A 25601-nucleotide genomic window follows, 5' to 3' on the forward strand; every position below is an offset into this window, starting at 1 on the left:
AAAAATAAATAAATAAAAAAGAAAATCTGGTCAGCCGAGCAGGTTCTCCTTCTATAAAAGTAGAACATATTCTCTGAGTTTACGATGCAGTACGAGGCCTCGGCTTGTGTGTGTGTGTGTGTGTGTTTGCACAGCCTCCCTGGTTAGTCTTACTTTGTGTCTGTTGAGAAAGTGTGGGATGGAATGAGCGGCTTATGTCTGACTGAACACGTGTGTGCATGCGTGGGCAGGGAGTGTGTATAGGGGCGATGTGTGTGTGTGTGTGTGTGTGTCTGCGCGTCTTTGCACATATTACACTCGCGTGGGCGTTTTGGGCAAGGATGTGTGTGGGCGTAGTGCGTGTAGGCGGAGGTTATGTGACATACAGATAGAGACTGCAGTGTTCCTGCAGTGTGTTTATGTGTGTGAAACTTTACTGCAGAGTGTGGACGGTAGAAACGGCTATAGGGACCCTGCTGCCTGCACATGTGCCAGCGTGAAAATCTGCTGCCTTCACTTACTTCTTCTTTTTATTCTTCGTCTTCTCTGAGCTGAAGTCACCACCGTTGGGGGAACGCGCTCACGAATGGGTCACGGGCAAAGTGCTGCAAAGGGCAAATTAGGATTTCACTTATAAAAACAATAAGAAGCTTTTGTTTTCCTACATTTATGTACATTCCACTTCTCTGGGAAGAAAAATAAAGATGAGCTCAGTCCCTACAGAAACAACAAAACAAAAAATGCAAAATGTGGTCATTTGGATAGGCAGGTATTTGTTTTACCTGTGAATGAATGAATCCTTCATGCTAGCTCCTCTGCCACTACAAACAATAGTAAAGAAAACAAAAACATACAGTGACTTAGGAGGCAGCAAATCATTCTCATTAAAGCATCATTTATTTATTAATAAATATAAGTTAAAAGTTGTGTTATCACATCAGAATATACACCGAGACGCTCTTTGTTTGACCTCCAGCGTTAACATCCAGGTATTTAACGTCAAATGTTTTCACATGTAGTGTTTTCATGCGTTCTCACAACCTGACACGTGTTGAAAATGACTCATGCTTCTCTCTCAAACTGAGCTCAGTTCATGGCCCTGTGGTTAATAAGACATAAGTGTAATAGAAACAGCTACAAAAGGCAACGTGTCAAACAACACTCACACCTCTGAATTAGTCACATTTATTCAGCGCTTCTCAACAATTATCATGAACCAGGATCTGTAGCGTTACCGTGCATCGCGTTGGTTGAGCCGACGCTAAGACGCCACGTGTAGATTTCATGTTTATTTCACCTTTTCCTCTGCTTTGAAAGTTTGAGTTTTACTTTATTCTTTTACAAAAACAACCTAAATGTATCTGGTGCTAGCTGTCTGTACGCTGCACAGCCACTTAAGCTATTTAAGCTACTGTTAGCCGTCATGCTATCATGCTACATGTGGCGGTTTTGTATATTTTTTACCTTTTCTGATCTCAAATACGAATCATTTTACTTTTTTAGGAGTAAAACCATAAAGAAGGTGAATTAGTGGCGGCTTTAGAGGCTAGCTACATGTACGCTGTTTAAGAATTAAAACATAACACGCTGTTTTTATGCACAAGTCCTATCTTTTATAATATTTCTGCAATTTGCGTTAAAAGCCACAAAAACAACTTTACATTTTCTTGTTTTTTTCCGTATACTTTTTTTAAAAAAAATGTCAGGTTCTGTGTTTGTACTGAATTCGGCTGGCAGCTCATCAAAACTTTTTTTAAGTGGGTGGGGTTCTTCTGGGGGATTTCGTTTTAATCTTGTCCACATCCCTGACTGTGCTATTGTGCGTGACAAGCCCAGTGCATTCACTCATTCTGTTCTCACATTGTGTACGCTGTAAATTTTACCGTGCAGCATACTCAGAAACAGAGAATGAGCTAAATGTGCATCATAGGGTGCAAAACAACAAGTAGTGAACTCATTTTAAACGTAAGAAGAAAACTGAGAATCTACATCCAGAATCAAATGCAAATGTGTAAACTAGCTCTGCTTCACGTATTAAAAAGGTCATTTCAAGTTAAAAAGTCACATCATTTACTGTTTAGAAAGAGAAAAAAATAGGCCCGGCGTCATTAATGTGTTGGAGTTTTTTCTGGTTTTAAAATGCTACTGTATGAGTAGCACCTTTAAAGCTTCAGTGGGCAGCCCTACAGCTCCCTGCTGACATGTCGTGGGCTGACGTGGAGGGGATTTGCCCATTTTGGCCACGTACAGGCCTCAGCGACCCTCGCCGCCCACGGCGCCTTCACCCCGAGAGTGCTGCTGACGTCTGACTTGTCTGCTATCTCCAAGCGGAGGCTGACGCTCCCTCAGCCACGACCACACACTGCAGTCAGAGAGAAACCAGCGGCCTTCGATGTGGTGCGTGTCTGTGCACGACTGAACACCTCAGCTATGAGCTTATCAGAAGGTGTGATTAATCTGTTAAGTGCATTAATTTGGGGCAGAGGAAGAAAGGTCATGACGACAGATCATCAGATCACCTTCAAACTATGCACACTGACATGCAGAGATGTGACAAAAGATGAGCACCAATAGGGGGGGAAAAATCCCTCGCAGGAGAGGAGGGAGAAGAGAAGAAGAAATACTGGTAGAAATGATGAAACAATGCGAGCTACAAGGGTGTGAGCAAAGTTGAGGCAGGCTTTGAAGTGAAGCCACACATTTTGCATGATTATTGCTGTTAAGTTTTTGATCTCGAGCCAGCAGGCACGAAAAACAACAGCAGCTTGGGATTAGTCTCCCCCCCACTCACACGCCTACCTTGCCAGCATAAGTCCCTGACTCAATTAGAAAAAAACCTCTGCAACTTAGGGCTCCTCACGCACAAGTACCCACATCACCCAGCCCACGTCCCTGCAGCACATCACAACCAGCATCACTTTAATCGCCGAGCACAATGAATGCACAGGGATTTGTCTTGGTGACATTAATGCGGAGACGTGCTGACAACTAATGTACACAGTGGTAAGACAGTACCGAGACAACAGGGCCGAACTCACAGAGGAAATAAAGATTTATCTGCCTTTAATTAAATATCAGATATCATCCTCAGAGACGACTGCCTCCACAGAGCAGCACGTAAACTGACTGAGAAATAAGAAAAGAGTCTTCGTTCAGACGTTTCCAATGTTTCACCGGTTTAGCTGCATTTTCGATTTGCATCTCCAAACCTGGACTAAGCTTTTAAAAACCTCTCCCTCTGCAGCACGTGTGCAAAGAACTGTCGTACGATTAGACAGTTAAATGTTATCCAAGAACGACGAAAGAAAAAAGCTCTTTTTAAAAGTGTGGCATCAGATAGAGGGATGAGTTAATCGTTCAAATGTTCACATGTTTAGGAAACTACAGATGTTCAAATCCTGCACCTGAACACACCTGAAACAACTTGGATGGATAATATTAAGCTAATGCTAGATTTATTTTTACTTTTTCTAGTCTCAAAGATGAGTGTTTTTACTTTTTGGAGGAGCAAAAACATAAACGAACAATTACAGACAGCTAGCAACATGTACGCTACTGAAGCTAATGTAAAAACATAATTCTTCTGCCATATTTATCACTATAAACTCTAGAAACCCCAAACTTTACCAAACTCTAAGCACCAACAGTGCTCAAAAGGTTTAGCAAAACACTTCCTCTTTATGTTTGGTAAAATTACTGGCAGCAGCAGGCAATACTTTGTTTCCTAAAACAGTAAGTATGAAAGCAGAACCTCCCTCTGACTTGATGATTCAATTCAGAGGATTTCCCTCAGAGGTTAAAATCATCTGTTCCACTGATACTCAGCTCCCATCACCTTGGATTGAGCCGTCACTGCTTCCTTGTTAATTCACTGATCTAGGAAGTGGAGCGGAGTTACTTACGGGAAGTCCCTCCACGTAAAAAAGAGCTCCGGATAAGTAAATAAAACGTGAACATCCTGAAATAACTATCACTAAAATGTGAATGCAAATACATGTAAAGGTCTCTCTGAATAGAAGTCATCCTGAATCAAAGAGGAAGCTGTAAACAAACTTAGTTTAATAATTAAAAATGGAAAAAAAAGCAGGCGACCCAGGAACTGAAGCATCAGCTGAACGTTTGCATGATATTTGTATTGTTTAAAAAAAAAAAAAAAAAAAGTCTCTTTACATAAGTGACTCATTTGTAAATGTTAATCCACTGTGGGCAGCGAGGAAATTCTGCATGCTGTACGCTCAAACTTTAACCTTTACTTGTTCTGTTCAACGTGTCGATCTGTTTGGTGTCAGCTAAATTTTCTTTTCGCTTAGCTGTAAAGTTGTAGCGTTCGCATGTGGCGTCAAGACCACTGTTTTGAGGGTTTCCGCCTTGAAATGGACAGTTTTGACTCAGACGAAGAGGAGGCTATGTCACTGAAAATATGCAACTTTTCCTTTAGTGTTTACACCAAGAATAAGTCTTGATCTTCAGCTTTTAAGCCAACGAGGGTGGGAAGTCCCAAAGATGTCTCCGTCACAGACTCCATCCACTCATGAAGCCCATGTCATATGAAGAAAAGCTCAAGAACTAAACGGAGCAAGAGAGAATCCAACCAACTCCTAATAATCCATCACAGCAGTGGATATAAATGTGGAATCATTTGTGTTTTGGATGGAAATCAAACTTTACTTGGTGGTTTATACATCTGACAAATCTTCTCTGCTGAAATCTGCAGTTTTTTGAATTTTTTAAACTGTCACCTCTCGTCCAATCAAGCCATCTTTTGTCCTCTCACTGTCATCCCATTGGTTACCCTTCAGGAAGTTTACAAAATAAAAAAAAAAAAGCTCTGTGCTCTCCTTCAGTGACTTTAAAGTTCTCTGGAGAGTCAGCTGAAAGCTTTCAGATGTAAAGCTCAGTCCTCCTGCTGCGGTGGCCCTGCAGACTGCGGGGGCCGGAGGAGGGCCCAGGCGGGGCCGGACCGGGCCGGCCTGCTGGGCTGCTGGGCTACGGCCGCCCACGGAGAGGCCTGGCTGGGTGGGCGTCATCTATGGAGCGATTGATCCCGGCCAGGACAAAAAGTCTCCCTTGTTGTCCTGCTCCAGCGGCAGCAGCAGAAAAAAAAAAAAAGTCCCCGCTGCAGCACTTCCAGATTTAAAGATGAGAGAATTAGGACTGAGCTTCATTTTAAATTATATTCATATCATACATAAAGCACGTTAACTTTGGCTCTAAGGTGTTTTCAGCTTGTAGAGGAATGTGGAGGCGTGACGTTTCAAGCCCCAGTGAGACGGGAAATTCACCGATCCTTGAATTTTCAGGCTCCTCAGATGCTGCACCACATGCTCTTATCTCTTACGCAAATTTTACAAACTGCTTAGTCGCGTTTGAGGTTTGAATATTTCTTAGTACTGATAAAACGGCGGGACGGTGGAGGTCAGAGGTCAAAGAAGGTGGAAATAAATTCTCCTGGAAGTCTTTCATTTGTCTTTGGCAGATAAACATTAGAAGTTTCCGTTAATTAGTGCCGCTGTGTGAACGCGCTGCGTGGAAAATGTGAGGCGAGAAAGGAGGCAGAGAAGGCAAACAGGGTGCCGTGGTACAACTTCAGCATCACGCCACTCTTCTGCTTTGAAGTCCAGGCAGCCGTGGTTGACGGCGGGCGGGCGGCGGCTGCTGTGGGTTTGGTGTGGAGGTGTTCGCCTGGAGAGGGGGAAAGGTCACAGCTACAGAGTAGGAATCTTTTACGCTTTATAACCGGCGTCTGAGCTGTTTATCAGCTGCTGAGGAAGGGAAAGAAAAAGCAAATGTAGATTTTCAGCGACGTGGGCTTCAAGCTGACTTTTATGCGTTGAGGAGGTTTTGGAAACTTTTGGGTCAAAAACTTGAATTTGCTGCAAAGCTGCACTGAGTATCTGGTATCATCAAGTAGAGCTAGATACATAAATCATTCATGCACCACAAAGTATTTGAAGAAATGAACATTTTGTAAATGTTTTCAAGCTAGAGAGAAGTTCTCCAAAGACATTTTCACTGCAGGAGATTTAATAAATAAATAAAGATGTTTTCATTCATATGAACACTGACGCTCTCTAACTTTTAAGATAAGTTTTTAAGATAAGTGAAGTTTAGACTCATTTCAGCTTTTGAAAGTGGTTTCTCTTTGGTTTTAGGGTCGTGACAGAAGCAGTAGAGCTGCCTTACGTTTTTCAGCAGGTTTAACGTGTACTTATGTGTCTTGTCTTACCTCAAGCAGTCGTCTATCTCTCTAGGAGACAGAGGAGAGACCTTAAAGTATATTTTTAATGCTGTTTATGATGCTGTAAACCGACGGAGCAGAAGAAACAAAGAGTTTTGTGTTAAGTTCATTTGAGATTTGCAGCAAAGTGAAAGATTTTCTTCGCAAAACACGGGAAGGTTGATTCATAAAGTTCAATTTTTACCATTTATTTCATGGGCGAAACGCACCAGTAACGACCGAGGGAAACATTTTTCTTGGAAATGCATTTTGTTTATATATATTTATTTCAAGCCTCCAAACATTTATTCCTCTAGATTTGCTCTGTGACAAAGGTTCTTTTAATAACTCCCCGTACTGGGCGTCATTTGTGGGTTTGTATTTGGGCTCCACTTCTGATAACCAGGCTACAAAGAGGATGAATCAAGTCATCTGATTCAACTGCGGAGTGACTCATTTTTATAGCTTTTATCTTTGCATTTGTTTACTCCATATAAACCGATGAACTGCTTTATCGTCGTAAAATAAGCAGATAAAGATAAAATACACTCGCTAACTTGATAATCTTACTTTCGTGTAGGTGCAGCTCATCTCCTCCCTGTCATGGCGGCATGTGTTGAAGGTTTAAGATGCATCTGGGAAAAAGAGGTTTTGTTAGTGACACTTCACTCTGCGGCGTTTTATCCGGCACTTTCCCATCTCATGGTAATTATCATCATAATCCGTCATTAACCACTCTGTAGAACCTCACTGCCCCTCGCATCCAGCCCGCACTCATTGATTTTTAATGATTAATAATGCATGTGCATTATAAGCACTGTCTGCTCTCTGATCCACACCATCAGGGTGTATATACAGCAGAGAGAAACAATCACTAAAATATGATTCTCTCTGCTTTTTCTCTTGATCAATTCATGGTGATCGATATAAAATGGAAAGAACCAACGCTGTGTGCCATCACTAATCTGTTACAAGTAGAAAAACACCAGCCGCCTGCAGCTAAACGTCGGTAACCTCCCATCCCGCTGAGACTGCTTCTTAAAAATCATATTTGGCTGGTGAAACACTGAAAGGCTCTGGCAAAAATTTGGAAGGCACCAACTATTGTGACCGCTGGATGAAAATGTTAATTTCTCCCCTTGATAATGATGCATGTCATTTCCAAATGTGATTACGCGAACAGAATGGTGTGCAGCACGCTTGTAATGTGCTTAAGATGTTTTAAAATGCATCACCGTGCCTGCACACTGTGAAATACAAAAAGGGTAATCTCTTAAGGTTTTTTTCAGATTAAAAGCACAGGGGGACCCGGGGCAGTTCCCTGAGGAACCCCGGGATTAAAGGTTTGAAAACACAAAGGTAATTTGAGGTATTTTGTGACATTTAGGGAGGTCATTAGCTGTGCTGGTTCTGAGAAGAGTGAGTAATGCTGCATTTAAAATACATAAGTCGATTATATTCGAATTTATAAATTTGATATTGAATTTAGCTGGATGTGTTGAATTCTAGCTAATTATGTCTTTGAAGTTTCTCATACAGGTCATCCTATATCTAAATAAAGTTCTGTTTTATTCTATTGTATTCTACAAATGTTCCCTGCATTCTCAGGTAAACTTTTGGGTGGGGCAGGCAACTTATAAACCCCTTAAATTGCTCAACAGTCACCTCTGATATGCCGCTGACTCAAACACATACCCGTCATTTTGTCCAGTGTCCAGCCATGAACACACTGTTTGGACGTGGAGCCAAACACTCCCTGCAAAGAAAACAAATTAAATGAACAACTCAATAAAAGATCATAAATGCACAATGAGGTCAGCATCCCGTGAAATGCAAAAAAGTGTGGGGGATAGGTAACGGCAACCCTACAGCGCCCTCACTATTCCTGTGTAAACGGAGGCGAGGTTGAACACAGCGCCAGCGCGGTGACGCCAGAGCGACCATGACAGCTGTCTGCTCTGATATATCGTAGTCTGCTGCACCCAGTTCACACTGCAGCGCGCTCATCCTCCTCTGCACACACACACACACACACACATACTGTTAATGTTACTGTAAAACCACACAGGAGGTGCTAACAATGTTAAGTCTGGGGGGTAAATGTCAGATCAACAGAGGCTTTGCTCTTTCATTATGGCAAATGTATTTCTAACAAACTCTTGTCTTTCATTAGCTTTTAAAAGCTGCTGTGTCTATATTCATTCTCAAATAATCTTAAATTATACTCAGTATTACAGGCTACTTGTTGTCTAATAAAAAAAAAATGAATATTTTATGTTTGGGTCATGAAATCAAACAAAATTAATAAAATTTTCCACAGAAAATACCAACAGAATTGGGAATATCTTTTTCTACAGAACACAACACATTCAGTCATATATTTAGTCTGTAAATAAGATGACTCGTTGTGGTCTTCAGTTTGACTCAGACTTGACTCAGGTGGTCCTGATCGCAGCGCTGCAGGAAGTCTAACCGGGGTCGTCTGGGGGTTTTCTGGAACGGCGTCAGCACCGGGCTCGTCTTTAACCCGTGACCCTGTCTGTTGTCTGCTCGGTTACACTTCACAGTTTAGTCATTTAGCTCGGTGGTCTCCTGCAGTTCACCTTGCAGCGCGCAGAGCGTTTGCAGATTTCTGCTGAGAGCAAGCACCCAAAGCAGCCACTTTCAATATCTGGAACAAAACAGAAAGCCCAAAACGTGACGGCAGTCTGTTGATAACATACGCTTTTAGTTGACATACATTTAAGAGCATTACTGATAATCTCATCAAAAGGAATCTGCTCTGAATCTGATCGTTTTCATACTTTCAAACTTTGTAAAAAGAGAAATACCACCATAACTTAATGAGCCACAAGCCAAAGCATTTAACACAAGGAAGCAAAACGTTTCGAGTGTCGGTCATTGTCCTCAAAATCCAGCATTTCCAAGCAAACTAAGAACCAAATTACAGACCTCAGATGTCTAACTTTGGCTCCTAAAAATAGAATTCAAGGTGGCGAAGTCAGGAAAGTCTTAAATCAAAGTGTTTTACTTACACAAAATGAACTATTGTTTCAAGACTATGTTAGGAACAACGCATTCTGAGACTGAAAACTACAGTTCAGGTCCATTTTTAGGCCTGATTATGATTAAATTGAAACTACAATCTCAGAAACGTCCTGCAATGGAAAGAGAGGCTTTTTTTTTTTTTTTTACCAGAATGCCACTCTCGGTTTCAGGACCAGGTTTTTGTTCCTGGTACCTTAAGAGGGACCGGGAGGACACCAGCAGCCATCGTCACCTCGACTCAACAGTTCCTCCTCTGGGTGTCTCTCCGCTCGCCTCGCCATCACGGCACAAGGGAGGGAAAGACGCTAAAAATAGCTTCAGGTTGTATCTGGGCAGCCGTCGGCCAGGAGCGGCTGATTAACAGAACATTCACGCCTTTAAACAAAAAAAAAAAAGACTTTCGTGAGATGCTGACATTGAATCGTTTTCATGTTCTGGCTCAGAGGAAGATAAACCTCAAGAGAAAAGAAGCAAGAGAGAAAAAACCTGGATGCTAAGAAGTTGAGATGGTGGAAAACGACCTTAACGTCCTTTTTTCTCTGAAAATGACATCTATTTTAAGACACAATAGATTTCTTTTAGTCTCCGACAGGAGAAATTAAAAATAAGTTGCATTATTGCTGCTTTCACAACAGATTAGGACGTGAACAGGTGAAAAGAATCACTCAGACTCAGATAAATAATCAGCTAAGTGAGTCTACATCCCGCCAAAGTGCCCACAGGCAAGAAACAAAGCTACAAGTACGACTCTGGTGTGATTGGAGACGTGTGCAGGTCAGCGCTGCAGTAATTCCCTGCAATTTTCAGAGACATGTCAGAGAATAAGAGCTCGTCTCGCCTTGACCTCGCGCGACACCTAAATGAAACCGTGCACTGTTGTTCGCCAGGGGAAAAACAACCGTATCACGCTCCTCATTATTAAGGAGCACGCAGCACAAAGCATCAACAGCACAGGGGCTGATGAAATTTCTCCACGGATATCACGGACTGACTGACTGTGCCAAGACGGTTTTGATTTTATTCATTTTTTTATTTTATTTTTTTATACGACAGCACATAGACTAGTTTTTGAGGAAGCCTATTACTGTCCTCCCACACACACCCATCAGTAGCAGGCGCACCACGACCTCAATAACCCTCCACACACACTCACAGAGTCCATTTAAGACGCCATGAAATCCAGCGTGACCCCCAGAGCGCTACTGCCACCAAGAGGCTGCTTCAACACACAGCACGCAGTTACAAAAACAAAAAACAAAAATAAAACATTGTGGACGGACGCATTAATGTATTATCTGGTAATTAAATATGCAGCAATGTGAAATAAATTAAAAACAAGAACGGCAGCTTTCAATCACACCCCGTCATCTTCCTCTGGAGAATTGAGGATGAAGATAATGTGGCGCGATCGAAAAGCTCTGGAAATAGACGTCAAAGAAATGATTTTAAAATCTTAGAAAGAGCAGAAAAAAACAAACTCAAGCACCACTTACTATTTGTTTTTTAATTCTTTAGCTTTAGCTGTTTTTACTGCAGGAGAAACGTGAAGCTTGAGTTATCTTTTTAAAGAATCAAAAACATGATTAAATCTATTAATGAGTAATATTCCTTCAATAGAAACAGTAGACACATGTGGGTATTGAAAAAGAAAAAAAAAAAGCATTACATGTGCGTCATTTTCCCCTCAAACGTCCTTTAATCGTCCCTTCATCGTCCCTTCATTGTTTACAGTAAGACTTTCCTACACAGAAAAATTGCTCAACACTGATTTAGTTTGCCATGAAAATCAAAGACCCGGAAGCTTCGACACAGATACGACAGCGCAGTACAGTCGAGGGCTCCTCGCTGGACCTCTCGTCACGAGAAGTTAGAACAATAACGATGATTAAGAGGTTTATAAAGAGGCACTTAGTCACGACGGCTCCTCCAGCGCGCTCTCTGAGAGCGAACTCAGACGGCAGCTCGGTCCCGTTAGTCCTCAAAGATGTGACTTTATCTTTCAAGAGAAGAGACGAAATCTGAAACTAAACAGGATGGGAGTGGAAACGGAACAGATTCAGTTAAAGGATTTGCAAAATATGCGATAACTGGCATGTTTAACACTATGTTAGCAGATCACCAGTACAGATGATGATCAATCTGTCAGGTACATGTTTTCTATCTATTAAACAGTTTTGGCATCTATTTAAATCGTTATCGGCTCAAAATAAAAGCTTTTAGATGTGGCCAAGAATAAAACCTCATGTATAACGGTACATGAAAAATCCCTACTGCAATTAAAAAGCTAAATTAAATATCATAATTTAATTCGTGAGGTTCTTTTCTGTTGCTTTAAAGCTGAAAGTGGAATAAAAACGGATTTAAATAGTTGTCTCAGCTTTCATCTCTTCTCTTTTTAATTCATTTAAGTTCAGTAAGTTATGAAGAGGCACGTTTACGTTTGAGGGGATTCCCTTCACACTCCACCGGCCGTTAATATAATGCACAGATGTCCAAGGAGCAAACGCCACTAAATGCAGCTCCAGCTTATTCCAATGTCCCCGCTACAAAAAAATGTCCAATAACTTAAATTATTTAGCCTAATTTAAAGTCCATATATATATATTTATATACAGTGTTTTACTAGGTGAGCAGGTTTTAACACTGGATGTGAGACAAAGGTTAAAATCAAAGAGTGTTTTCTGCTCCAGTGGCCGTGTCGTCTTTGGGCCCTCCTCCGTCTGAGGCAGGGTGTGTTTGGTCTTTGTTACAGTCTGACGTTGGCGGCTGGGTGGCGTCTGGCTGCGTGGGCGTCCTGGAGGTGGATGCTGGCGAGTCTGAGCCGTCGTCAGCCGGGTTTCCGTGTAACGTCGCCACCGCCTCGTACTCAGCTGACGCCTGCTCCTTAGGTACCTAGCAACGAGAAAGAAGTTTATTTACATCTCATGTCTTTATTAAATTAATCTAATCATCATTAAGAGCGGGCTTGAAAAACCTGCTTGTGGTTTAGAAAAACAAACCATCTACTATCCGACAAAGTAAACACTATCAACGGTGCTAAAGTAGATTATAATAAAAGAAGGACTTCCCTGATCTTCAGCAGCTGCTCTACTCTGACTTCAGTCTCCTCGATGCTCTGTCCCGTAAATCGATCGAGGTCTAATCCCTCATCGTGTCGAGGATCCTGCGAGTTTCCGAACCACGGCCGTAACCGATCACATTAAAACGCTGCTTCCCGTTTACTTACGATTTACTTTTTTGACTTATTCATCAAACGGGGTTACAGTACGTCCATAAAATGAGCTGAAGCAAAGACAAGTTTCTTAGAGATGCTACCTTCTACTACAGGAGAGTATTTGGTTGGTAACAGAGCCACGTCATACAGACATGCTCCTATTTAAACCTAAACTCACTACTCGCCTTTTAGTACTGGAGACTTGAATGAAACGTCTTCAAGAAACCCACTAGTCGTCATTGTTTCAGTAGTTTTTTTGGAATATGACCACTGGCATAAACTGTCTGTTCATATCAGGCAGCAGGTGAACGTTTTCATTTGTCCCCTGATGTTAGAAACGGGACGACTGAAAGGATTTGGGGGTGTACCTGGGTCTGCAATAATGTTCAGGAGGTGGTACGTATGAAAGTAGGATCCAAATAAATGATAGGACCCAGGTTATTTAATTAAATCAGCATATTAATTTATCTAGATCTTATTTTCAGCTCAGTGTTCAGTTCTATCAAGATTTTATTTTGTTAAACTGACATTTTGATGATCTTAAAACACACAGTTCAATCAGTAACCGAACAAACCACAAATCAAACCTTTTAAATGTGAGATCTCATCCTACGGCCTGAAAAGCAGACGCCACTCAACATGACTAAACTGATCTGGCTGATTGCATCAATCAGATCAATCAGGGGTCAGACACGGAGCGGTGGGCGGAGTCAGAGCTGATGTCACCGAGGAGTAACTCACGCACCTCGTGTGACGTCAGGACTCAGGTGTGGGAGGCTCACAGACGTACGCATGCACGAACACGCCCACAACCCACGCAGAGACACACACACACACACACACACACAGGTATGGATGAGTCACTGTTATCACCACATGCATCAACACACACACACACACACACAAAGCCTGGACTACCCCCCACCACCAGAACACACACACACAGAACAGTTTTCCATTGACCTTCGCACGCACACGTCTCACCTTTCTTCGGAGTGAGTGGGCAGCCGGTTAGAGGAGGAAGTGTCAGATTAGTAAAAGTTAAGAAACATTTCTCACAGAGTCAGCAGATGGAAACAGTACGTTATTATGATAGAACATCTAGCGTGCGCTCAAGAACTTCAGTTAATCTCATAAACATGTACATAAACATTCCTCCTGTTAGCATAATGCTAAAGCTACAATAATTATATTCTAGGAGAAGCTAGCTGACTATGTTCACCTGCAGCGGGTGAGTCTCCCGAGGCGGGCCGCCGCTATTCGTTGTCCTCATCATCTCTCTGATCTGGACAACGGCGAAGGCGATGGTGACCCAGGGGGCGCCAGAGAGCACCCAGGCCGGCCTGGTCACGTCCTCCTGGTCCTCCTGGTGTTTCGTCTTCTTGACGGGCAACGCCGCCGAGCGGGACGCGGCCGGGCTGCCGGCGGTGTTCTGGCTCTGCACCAGGTCGATGGTGGCGATGGGAACCGGGCTGGAGGGAACCGGGATGTTCTCCGCCAGCATTTTGCCCTCTGAGAGACGCGAGATTAGATTTAACGTTTTGATGTTGCTGAAGAAACTAAAAGCAGGATCTTCGTCACCGTGTTCACCCACCTTTGCCTTCGCTCTCTCCGGTCAGACACTGGATGAAGGAGAAGATGAGGAGGATGACGAGGGAGGCCATGCCGATTCCTCTGAACGTTTCTGCAGCGCCTACGGAGCAAACAGGGAAACTTATTTACCTTCACGTAAACTTCCTGTAACACTTCTTGAGCTGCTTTTATTTAAACCGATGAGAATGTCGTACCAAAGTAATTGACGAACACTCCTCCCACCATGGCTCCACAGCCGCGGCCCAGCCCGAGGTGCAGGCCCTGCAGGATTCCCTGCGCGGACGTCCTCAGCGCCGGTGGGACGGCGGCGCTCAGGAAGGAGATGCAGGCTGCCCAAACTGAGGCGTGGGTCACACCTGTAGGACACACAGAGACACAGGAGGGTCACAAGCTGAGGAGAGTCGCAATAAACTAAAACAAAAGAAACATTTTCTTTTTCACACTTGTCTCCAGATAATATTTCACATGTTTGAGCGAACAGCTGAAAGTCTGAGCCTCCAGATTTCTCTTCGGCAGCGAGAATCACACTTCGTTTATCAGGGTTACTAAAACGTGAGACCACAACAACGTGCCAGCAGTGATACACAATAAATCACACACAACCTAATTATGGCACTGCCTACATTCACCTCATCTTATTATTTCTATGCGTCTGTTGTGTTTCTACTTTGAATCTGAGCCGTTTTATTCTTTGTGCCGTCGTCTTTCGTGTTAAATATTTTTTTTTTAGAAAGTGACAAATTCAGTGACTATTTTTATTCCTGCTACTTAACATGAACTATTTCAGCTATGTAAACCTAACCGGGTTTATTTGGCGTCCTCGTCTAACCTCAAAGTTTATGTTGCCTGAATTGAACCGAGTGTTTGTGTTTCCGAAAACCAACCAAAAAGTTTTTGTGATGTAGGCCGTATCAAATGTTTTAGTTTGCTAAATCTAATTCTAACCAGATTTTTCTTGTCACAAAAACCTAAGCAAATGTTTAAGTTGTATGTTATATGAAAACGTGGATGTATCTGACCTGCACGAAGACTTTCAGCTCAGCGTCCTGTCTGAAGACGTCACATGAACGCGACGCTTCCACATATTGAACATTGGGGATAAACAGCAGGGCTGATATCCTCTGCTGCGTTATGATGTTATCAGACGTGAACGCACTCACCGTCGGCTCTTTTAATTGTTTGTCTGCTCGGCTTCAAAGTCACAACAGGCAGCGAGTCTCTGAAGTAGCTCTCATTTGTTTATCCTGCTAGGCGGCGGTGTTTTCTCAGGGCGGGCTTCTCTAATAAACCAGCCCGGCTCTTAGAGCATGAGTTGCGTTTATATACATAAATCTGGTTAATGCATCATGTGAAGTGAATGTTCCCACCCTTGTTTTCCATCTCATAAAGAATAAATGACACGTAACAAGCTTGTAGAAACAGGTTTCTAATTGAAAAATTTTCCGAGTGATCCTGACACACCTCATCTCGTCTTGGGGGTGCGGGGGGGTGTAAAGAGCATTTTAAATCCGGCTTCTGTGCCGTTAGTGAATGGGGCCGCAGGAGGAAGGAGGCCGCCCGATAAGCGTCCTGTTGGACAAATACAGCCTGTTCCTGAGGGGTGTCCCCAGGGTCCTAGAGTCCCACCCTGAAAAACACAGACGTGGTTACCTTGGAGCACCTCCATGGGCAGGACGGTCCAGGCGTTCTCCAGGTAGGAGATGTACAGGTAACGGGCGGTGTTGCAGGCCAGGCCGATGTAGAGCACTCTGAGGGAGGAGGAAGGACAGACAGGAGCTACAGTCAGCTGATTACAGGACACATTTAAGGTGGACGGGCTGTTTTCTCAGCTCTAAGACAGCGAAACATTTATATATGTTAAGAAATAAGAGCTATAAGGATGGAACAGAGGTTGGTCAATGGACACAGCTCAGAAGAACTAGAGGATGAGGAGAAGAAGGATGAAGACAAGTAAAACAGGAAAAGAAGAAGTCAAGAAAGAAGAAGAGAAGACAGATGTAGAAGGGAAGGAGGACCACGAAGACAAGAAGAGAGTGAAGAGTAGAAGAAAGACAGAAAAAGAAGGTAATGGAGACAAATGAGGAGGAGGAGGAGAGGGAGATGGAAGGAGGAAGAGAACAAAAGAAGGGGGAGGAGGAGAAGGACGACAGAAAAAAACACACACAAAAAATAAAACCTTTAGAAATAAGAACCAATAAAAGTTTGAGGAAATAAAACGTTGTGATTTAAACGTAGTGAACATTTCTAGGAAACCAACAGCAGATGGTGTCTCCTCCGCTGACAGGTAGTTAAACAGGGTCAACAGACGACGCCTGCAGCCTCTAGTCACTTATTAACACGTCCTCCTGTTTATAAAAAAAGACAAGCGACGACCAGAAAGGATGCTACACCTGCACACTCCTCTGGTTCAGACTGTGCAGTGAAAGCAGGAAGTGTAACTTGCGGTGGGGCGTCACATCCTGAATACAGCGGTGTTTGTGTAGAAGACGTGTGCACTGCAGCCTTTGAGTTGTAAACAACTGGGAGAATTATAAAGCTGTTGTGTTTAATAAGTTATTACGTTTAAATCCTGTCCTTGTTGACTCTAGAGTTGTGTCAGAGAGAGCTGCAGCCTGAAATCTAACTCCTCGCTCTCGAATGTCCGGCCCTGAATCAACTCGGCCAGAAACCGAGAGCATCAATGACGGCGTTGTCTCAGAGAATGATATTCACTCGTCACTGCAGCAGAGAGGAGGACAGACTGAGCTGATGACGGCTTCATTTAAAGCCATGAACGCACACTTTAAGTTGTTGTATCATCAGGCCACCCTGGAGTCCAATAAGACAGGGCGCAGACATTTTAAATCTCATGTTTAGTTTGGAAACGTTTATCTAAATGTGATGCAGTCAACTTGAGGGAACTTTGGGATTAAGAAGTAATTTAATTTTAGTGAAAACCTGGTTTCATCATTTTAAATTGCTGACTGACCGAGTCCAGTTGGTATCATACCTGACGTGTCCCACCAGCTCGATGAACTTGTGGCTGGTGAAATAAGCGGCGAGCTCCGAGATGTGGCTGAGCACGGAGCAGACGCCGAACAGCGTGGTCGTCCCCTTCAGGTCCTCCAGGTGCCAGTACAGGAAGCTGAAGACGAAGCCGTAGCCGAAGCCCATGAACCAGGCGACGAACAGGACCGAGCTGTAGCGCACGCTACACAGCAGCTTCAGCAGGTCGCTGTAGTGGAACTCCTCGGTGGGGTCAGGGATGATTGGAGCCTGGTCTGAGGAGCTGGAGTCAGACTGCGAGTGAGGGTCCCCCGTCTCCTCCACCACCTCTGGAATGTCCTGTCGGTACTCGCCGCCTTTTTCAAAGTAAAACTGAGTGGCCACGATGAACGCAATGGCCATCAGCACGCCGAAGACGATGAAGGCGATCTGGTAATTGTGCAGGCGAAAGTCGGGGATGATGCAGCCGACGCCGTCGATGAAGACGGTGATGTGCGTGTGGTCGATCCAGATGCCCACCAGCAGCATAGCCAGACCCCAACCCAAAGAGCCCCACATCCTCTGAAGGCCGTAGCGGTCACGGGCTTTCCCGAGGTACTGCAGGGTGACGGTGTCCACGATGGTGACGGCGGGGGCGCTGAAGAACTCACCCACGATGATGACGAGTAGGATGATGAGGAAGATCCTCTCCACCTGGTCCTGGTTATAGATGATCTGGTACTCCTTCGGAGCAGGAGTAGTGGTGGTCGTGGTGGTGGTGGTGGTGGTGGTGTGTAGAGTGGTGTTTGGAGTGAGCTGGGTGGTGTTGAGAGGTTGTACGGGAGCTGATGTCGTGTTGGAGTCAACACTTCGTACGTGCCTGTAGAGTTGGCTGGAGAAAAGCTGGGGCAATTCAAAAACGCTCCGGCGACTCCTGGTGTGGTTGGTCGAGTTACTTGGAATTGTGACGTTAGTAGGAGGGAGAGTCGTCGTAGAAGAACCACCTTTTTCTTCACACTTCATCTCAGCCGGCTGGACAAAACCGATGCCGGAATTAAACACCAACCAGCAGAAAACAGAGAACAGCAGCACGGCCTTCCCTTTCTTAAAGCGGTCGGCTACTACGCCCCAGAAGGGGGCGCTGCAGAACTCGATGAAGTAGCGGATGCCGACAAGCAGCCCGCTGCGGCTGGCCGACATGCCCAGCTGCTTGTAGTAAACCGCCAGTAAGGGGTGCAGCGAGCCGTAGGCGGCGTAGAAGAAGAAGTAGAAGACTTTGGAGATGAGGAGGTGGCTGTTGATGCGGAGGCACATCCTCTCACAGCAGTCTATGGAGGACGGCTCGGAGGATGGCACCTGTTCAGGCGCCGTGTCCGACGCTGGCGCCGGAGGTGGCGTGGACACACCTTCCTGCTGCGCCATGGATATGCTGTTAAACGGCTCGGCCAGCACATACTTTCTCTTCTGCTCCTCCTCATCGTCTGTCAGGATGGCAACCTTGTCGTCTGCTGGCATATCTGGAAGATAAGAAAATGAAGGTGAGAGTGGCTGCAGGTTCAGACGCCACATAAAGACGGAGGGAAGGTGGAAAAAAACGCTAAAGCATCGACAATTTTTAGCAACAAAAGACATTTTAGACAAGGAGGTTTTCTCTGGAGACAGTCGCTGTCTTAGTCTGGCAAAAATCAAACGAGCATTAATAGATGTGTCTGTGCAGGAGCATGAGAACAGCTTTAGATACTGCAGTAGACTTTTAAACAGACGATTAACTGAACTATTAAATATAGATGACAGTGAATCCATACTGTGTTGCTTCAAATCAATGGATATAAATTAATAAGAGTAAAAAGGACATGAGACGAGCGTCTAAGGACCGCTGGAGGTCCTCGGACCGCAGGTTGGAAAACGCCCGTCTATCTGATGGACCCATGCGGAAGTACATGACACACTAAACAAAGACGTTCTTTATTTTACACGTAAAACAAACAAAACTCAAAACATTTAACGTCGACATTTAAGAGTCTAATCTGAAACGTCGCTGCTAATTTAAAAAAATGTGTTTAACGGAAGTGACTCTTAAACTTAAACTAAGGTTTGTCCTGAAATGTAAATGAAATATATACAAATAAAGATCAGAGTAAAGGAGGAAATTATATATAAATATAAACGTTCTTACCTGCTCAGGTCACCGCTCCCATTAAACTATGACTACGCAGTTTCTTTTGAATTTGCCTTTCCTCGCTCGGGCATTTTTCACACAAACCCCGTCATAATTACTACTTTTAATTGGCGGATAATGTTTAAATTCACCGTGTCGCGTTCATGATGTATTTTAGCTCGAATTTAAAGTGTTTCCTTTTTTCTTCCGGCTCTCTCTCTCTTTGTATTGAGAACAACAGCAGCTCGTCAAACCGGAGATCCCACCTGTCCTCTCTGGGAAACGTCAGCTGTCAAGTCCGCCGTTTACACCGCGACGGCTTCCGGTCAAAACCTTCAAAATAAAACTCGTTATTTATGTTTTTAATTAATATTTACCAAATCAAAAAAACTATTTTAATTCCAAATAATAATAATAATAATAATTTGACGTCTTAATTAAATATTTTTTTAATATTTCAAGTTTTAGAAGAAAAATTATTTGTATTTATGTATATTTATTTCCGGAAAGGCACACAAATAACATTTTTAAAATACTTTAAATAATTTTAAAACATTTGAAAAAAATTAGGAATACATTAGTTTCATATTTTCAGATAATTTCCAGTGTCTTCGCTTTCATTGTCACCCTGCTGTGCTTTTATTTTGTCCATTTCCGGTGTATTGTCGGTGTCACACACTAACTCGCTGAGGCAGCAGAGGGACTCCGCCTAAACGTCTCCTGAGCCTCAATTAAAGGGGAACCTGCCATTAATCACAGTCACAACATGGAAAAACATTCCTGTGGTTCATTTTAAAGAGACACTGTTCAACTATCAGAGCTGTAACTCAGGACCTGCAGGACCTTTATTTATTTACATACATATATATATATATTTATTATCTATTAAAAAAACAAAAAAAAAAACATTAAATCAGAATGAAGAGGATTGAACTCACCACTCAGCAGTGCAGACTTCATAGCTGTCCCTACAGAGATATAAATATAATTATAATAACCAATCACAGCTGACTGAATATACTTTAATTATCATGCAGATGAATCTTGTGACTTAACCTCAGGGGGAGTCAAATATTAATTCTAACAAATGTGCAGAGGCAGGTTTAATTATTTAAGCTGATTAAGTTATTACAGAAGGAACAAGCAGACCCCACCCAGCAGCTGCTTGAAGCAAGTGAAGCTCTTTACCTGCAGGGGGAGCCGTCCACGTCCAGGATGTCCTGCACATTTAGAAATATAAAATGCAACAACACACGACCGCTGCTTTAATTTCAAGACATCTGTTCATATAAAAAGTCATATTCAGTATTAAGCCTTTTTATTAAAGAGAGAGGACATAGCTCCATATAAATATACTGCATTTGAAGGAAGAAGCAGATGTTCTGCAGTAAGTCACTGTTCAGTCTGAGTTAATCTTCGTGGTGTGAAGCAGATGTGAAATCCTTCCAGCGAGAGTTCGACAACATGAACGGCTGAATCTGTGATTTATACAACAGTCGTCTGAAAATATAGTGTATATATATAAAAAAAAACACAGAAACTTAAACATCTCAGACAGAAAGAGGAGAAATATGTTTCAGTGATCCGACTCGTCTGAAAAGTCCTCCTGCTGCGTCCAGTGCATCGCCTTCTTCTTCTTCTTCCTCTTCCTCTCGCCCATCAACATGGCGGCCAGCACGGTTATCACCACGGTGACGGTGATGATGAGCACGGTGACCGTCTCGGCGATGCACAGCTCGCTGTCCACGTCCGTCACCAGATAGTCCTGGAGGACGGGCGGGGCCTTGCAGCTCAGGTTGTAGTAGTCGTCCAGGAAGAGCCTCTGGATGCTTCGCAGCTTCCTGAACACTCTCTGTAGGTCGCAGTCGCAGTTCCACGGGTTCCCCTCCAGCAGTATGTGGGTGCTGTAGGTGTGGACGTTCAGGAACGTCTTGAAGTTGACGGTGGACAGCTTGTTGTTGGCCAGGTTGAGTAAAGTCATGCTGGTTAGCGGCTTGAAGACGCCGATCTCCGTGTCGCTGATCTGGTTTCCGGCCAGGTTGAGGACCTCCAGCGAGCGCAGCATGGAGAACATGCCGCTCTTCAGAGACATCAGCTGGTTGTCCTCCAGGTGGAGGTGCCGCAGGCTGCTCATGGAGGAGAACGACCTCACCTGGATGGTGTGGATGTTGTTGCTGGTCAGGTTTAACCTCTGCAGGCCGTCCAGGTGCAGGAAGCTGCGGCTGTCCAGGCTGCTCAGGTGGTTGTGGGCCAGCCGTAGCTCCCGCAGGAAGGCCAGGCCGACGGAGAACCCTTCAGTCAGGGTGGAGATCCGGTTCCAGCTCAGGTCCAGCCTCTGCAGGAACTCCAGCTGAGAGAAGCTGCCGTCCTCCACCACGGTGATGTTGTTGTTCTGCAGCAGAAGCACTCGAAGCTTGCGGTTGCTGCTGAAGGAGTTTTTGGGGATGACCGATATGTGGTTGTCCGACAGGTCGAGGAGCTCGGTGGTGGAGGGCACTCTGGTGGGCAGCTCGGTGAAGAGAGCCCGGGAGCACATAGTGAACCTGAGATCTTCTGGACAGTCGCAGCCCGGTTCACACTGGCTGCTGTGAGACCTGGAGGAGGCCTCCGTCAGCACCAGGAGGAGCAACACCAACTCCTTCATGGCCCTCGACGGCTCTCTGAAACATAAGAGAAGGTTTCACTGATTAGTTACCTCCTCTATAGATCTAAAAGCACTGACTTCAGGGTTAGTGGGCTTTTATTTTGACACTCAGCTGCTTCCAGTCCATTTCCTGTAAGTCTATTTCTTACTGTTATTAGCAGCATTTTGTATTTGACTCCACGTTTCTACTGAATCTAAACATTTACAACTGAGACAAAATAAAATAAATAAAAACTACTAAAACAATAAATTAGTTAAGAAGCATCTACTACTATGAAAAAATCTACTATGAATTAGGATTATCTTTAAATCACAGTAAAGCCTTGTATTTCATGACCTCTTATTGGGATCGATTAATCTTGAAACCGTCAACTCTGCAGACAACATCTAAGATATTCTGAAAGAAATAAAAATCTTTATGAAATACCTTTCCATTGCTTAATACCTGGATTAGTTCCGAGTCTGGCGAGGATTAAAAGAAACGTCCGTCTTTAAAGCAGGAGCCGGGAAATGAGTCGCGCAGTTAAAAAAAAAAAAAGTTTAAGGATGAAGATAAAAACGTCTCCAGCTGCTGTTTCTCTGCTCGGTTTCCAGTAAAAAACACCAAACTGCCTCTGGTTTCTTATCACAACACGATGGCTTGGTCTTACCAGCTGCTGCTCCTCCTGCTTTTCTGTGCGTCTACCTGTTGACAGTCGTCAGCATCCAGCGAGCAGCAGGTGGAAAGTGGACATGATGGGAGGCGAGGGAGGGCGGGTTGTCACGGCCTGGAAAACCCGACGAGCGACACCACAAAGACAGAGCGATGGAAAGAGACACAGAGAGGGGAGGAGAGGGAGGGCTCGTCAATTATTCACCATGCAGGGCTGTTGCAGTGTGGGAGGGGAGGGGAGGGGAGGGGGGTGAGGAGAGGAGAGGGGAGCTTTAAGAGATTGAACTGGGCCACAGAGCTGAGAATTAGAAGGTCTGGGCAGATTTGATTGATTGCAGACACAGCGGTGTTTATCTCCACGTTGTTCTTGGTTATTTATAGATTCATACATTTAATCACTAAAAGGTCGAGGGTTTCTTTTCTGTTTTTTTTTCTTTGTGTAATGTTCTCATCAGGATGAACATCTGTGGCAAGAATGACTTTAAAGCTGAGTCAAAAAAAGCTGAAGTTTTATTTTAAAATGCTCAAATAGTTTGGTATGTAATCTCTTTAATGGCCTGCGTGTTTGCTTTTTCACACCTTGTGTATCAGACCTACTGTTGTGATGAAATATGAATTATTAATGTGCAGTGAAGCTTCTAATATTTCATCAGAAGCAGTTTTTGCATAACGTGAATTAAAAGTGTCAAGAAGCATCAGGTCGGTTCGGTTGATAAAATACTAAAACTCGTCTTGATTAGGGTGGATTTCATTTTAAAAGAGGTAGATTTAACATGTCAGTTATATCAGTGGGATGATTTAGCACCCACATCATCCGTCAGGTCGAAGATGAGCAGCTGTCGGATTAAAGTATAAGAGAATTCATAAGAGAAGAAAATTATCAGGACTAAAAACAAACACGCAGGGTTTAAAGTGAAGTGAGTGAAGCGTGTTTTTTTTTTTCTGTCTTTTCTAAGACACGAGACGAGCTGCAGCCCAGATGTGACATTGTTTACATCTGTAGGATGAAGCAGGGACGTATCGGATAGATGATGCCTGGACCTGTTGGTCACAAAGAGACAAGATTACACTAATACGTCCAAATCCCCGCCACAGATAAAACACTCTGCGGCGTCCGTCCATTAACTGAGGAATCACAGCTCGTAGCGCAGTTTGTCCTAAAGATATTTCTTCTTGTTTTTAATGCAGAAGAAACTTTTTCATGCGTCTCCTCACGGCTGTGTCAGACACCATTCAGCTCTTCCCTGCAGACATGGCGGTGATGGTACAGTAGTGTTTCCTCTCGCTGATATTGGGTGTCTGCAGGGATCCAGTTTCAAGGCGGCCTTTGACTTGACCTGAATAATTGTGCTGCTCAATAAACAGCAGCTGAGGAACGACTTCAGTTACCTCCCCTCTCTATACTTAACATGATTATTGGTAAAGATGTTAGTGTCCTGAGACTGTGCTACTGTGTTTTCACCTTGTACTGCTTTCATAAACGGAAGCCTTGTACTGTTAAAGAGTTAAAACTATCATGTAAAACATCAGATAGCGTAATAATTCAAAGTGACTGACCTAATTCAACCGAAGTCCAGCTGCTGACACCTAAATGGAGTCTTTTGTCCGTCGGACTAGACGCTGACAACACAAACAAACACGCCGTCACCATTGTGCAGCACGGTGGCGGCAGCATTACGCCGTGGGGATGCTTCTCTGCAGCAGGAGGACAACCTGACTCAGTCTGCAAGAGAAGAATAAAAAGTTCACTGGGGAAAGAATCAAAACAAAGTCCTATAATTACAGGTGAGTATCTGGTTGTTATAGATCTAAGTCATGTGACATTCAGGTGGACAACATATACAGATGTTTCTACTAAAACCCAAACTCCCCACCAGTCTTCACAGACTTCTACTGCTACAGATGTGTCATCAGAGAGCGGGAGGATTAGAGTAAGACGGAAACCCCGACAGTGAAGCGCATGAAAAAGCGGCTCCGGCCTCAACGAAGACGTTAATCCCCGTGGACGAGGATTACCTTCAATGTTCTGCCGCTGCTAGGGGAACATTAAAGTCTCACTCTCTCTTTATTTACATCACTTTCTCCGGTGGATTGGCCCCTGCTTATCTGTGGATGCCGTCATTGCTGTTTCCACCTGGACGTTTTATTGTAAAATAAAATCATCCATAAGACTATGACAGGTGATGTGAATAACTCATGGTGCCTGTACGTGGATCAGGCTGTAAGTGAATATTTAGTCCTCAAAGTTGATGTTAGAAGAAAGACAAATGTTCAAAGTCTGACTTGTGATGGCGAGACAACTGGGAGAGCATCTCCACAACTGCAGCTCATGTGGGGGTGTTCCTTGTCTGGAGTGGTCTGTATCAAAGTGGATGTTTTGGACAAACAGGATCTGCTTCTTTACATCTTGGTGCCAGATACCACAGCTCACCTCCAGAGGTCTAGAGGACTCCATGTGGGTCAGGAAGGTGGTCGTAATGTTATGGCGCTCATCAGTGTGTCACATACTGCAGCTTGTGAAGTGGTGGAGTCTGCTCTGCTGAATTGAAGCTGTAGTTCGCAGTGTTGGCCAGCAGGTGGTGCAACAGGTCTGTTAGAAAACAAGGAGATGATTGCAGGTAGAAACACCATCAACAGTAATGTTTACATGTAGCAGTAAAACAGCTTTAAAAGTAGTTCATAGTAGCATAATACTAGTAATAATAGTGGTAGCTGTGATAGTACACTAATAGTAGTGATAACAGCTGTCACTCACACCTCAGTCCAATAAAGTAAATCCCAGTTTATTCAGAGAACGCAGCCTCATTCACGCCACGCCTCTGATCCAACATGGCAGCTTGGACTCGGCGACAGGAAGAGCTTTGCAGAGGTCAGGAAAACAAGGATGCAACAGATTGCCGCTGCTGCTGTCGAGTCGTCAATCAGCTCCTCGGCTCTAAAAGGTGGCGACAGTTAATTACTGCTGCGGCCGGAGAGGTCAGAGTCAACACCCTCGCCCACAAACTGGTCTAACTGGTCTGGCTCCAGCGAATGAAAATCACACACTTCCATCAACGTTAACGACTCCTCGCCGAGTGTGAAGCCATTCCTTTGAATAAACATCACGGCTGTCAGCGTCATCACCTCCATCAT

General features: G+C 44.0%; 1 protein-coding gene and 1 pseudogene across 2 annotated transcripts; both read right to left on the reverse strand.

The window, feature by feature from the left end:
- Positions 1-10289: 10289 nt before the first annotated feature.
- Positions 10290-19439, reverse strand: LOC311509393 (major facilitator superfamily domain-containing protein 6-A-like). Its single transcript, XM_084574586.1, has 7 exons — positions 19192-19439; positions 17041-18532; positions 15702-15799; positions 14246-14407; positions 14053-14151; positions 13681-13970; positions 10290-12136 (listed from the first exon to the last, which is right to left on the reverse strand). Exons 2-7 carry the CDS (start codon positions 18528-18530, stop codon positions 11912-11914), a joined length of 2364 nt encoding a protein of 787 aa, XP_084430712.1. The 5' UTR covers positions 18531-18532; positions 19192-19439; the 3' UTR covers positions 10290-11911.
- Positions 19440-19851: 412 nt separating this feature from the next.
- Positions 19852-21817, reverse strand: LOC311509570 (annotated as a pseudogene). The gene is made up of 3 exons: positions 20763-21817; positions 20112-20141; positions 19852-19916 (listed from the first exon to the last, which is right to left on the reverse strand). The product of its transcript is annotated as an uncharacterized misc_RNA (transcript).
- Between the last annotated feature and the right edge of the window lie 3784 nt (positions 21818-25601).

The sequence above is a fragment of the Chelon labrosus genome, assembly GCF_963514085.1.
Source record: "Chelon labrosus genome assembly, chromosome: 24".
Classification (NCBI taxonomy): Eukaryota; Metazoa; Chordata; class Actinopteri; order Mugiliformes; family Mugilidae; genus Chelon; species Chelon labrosus.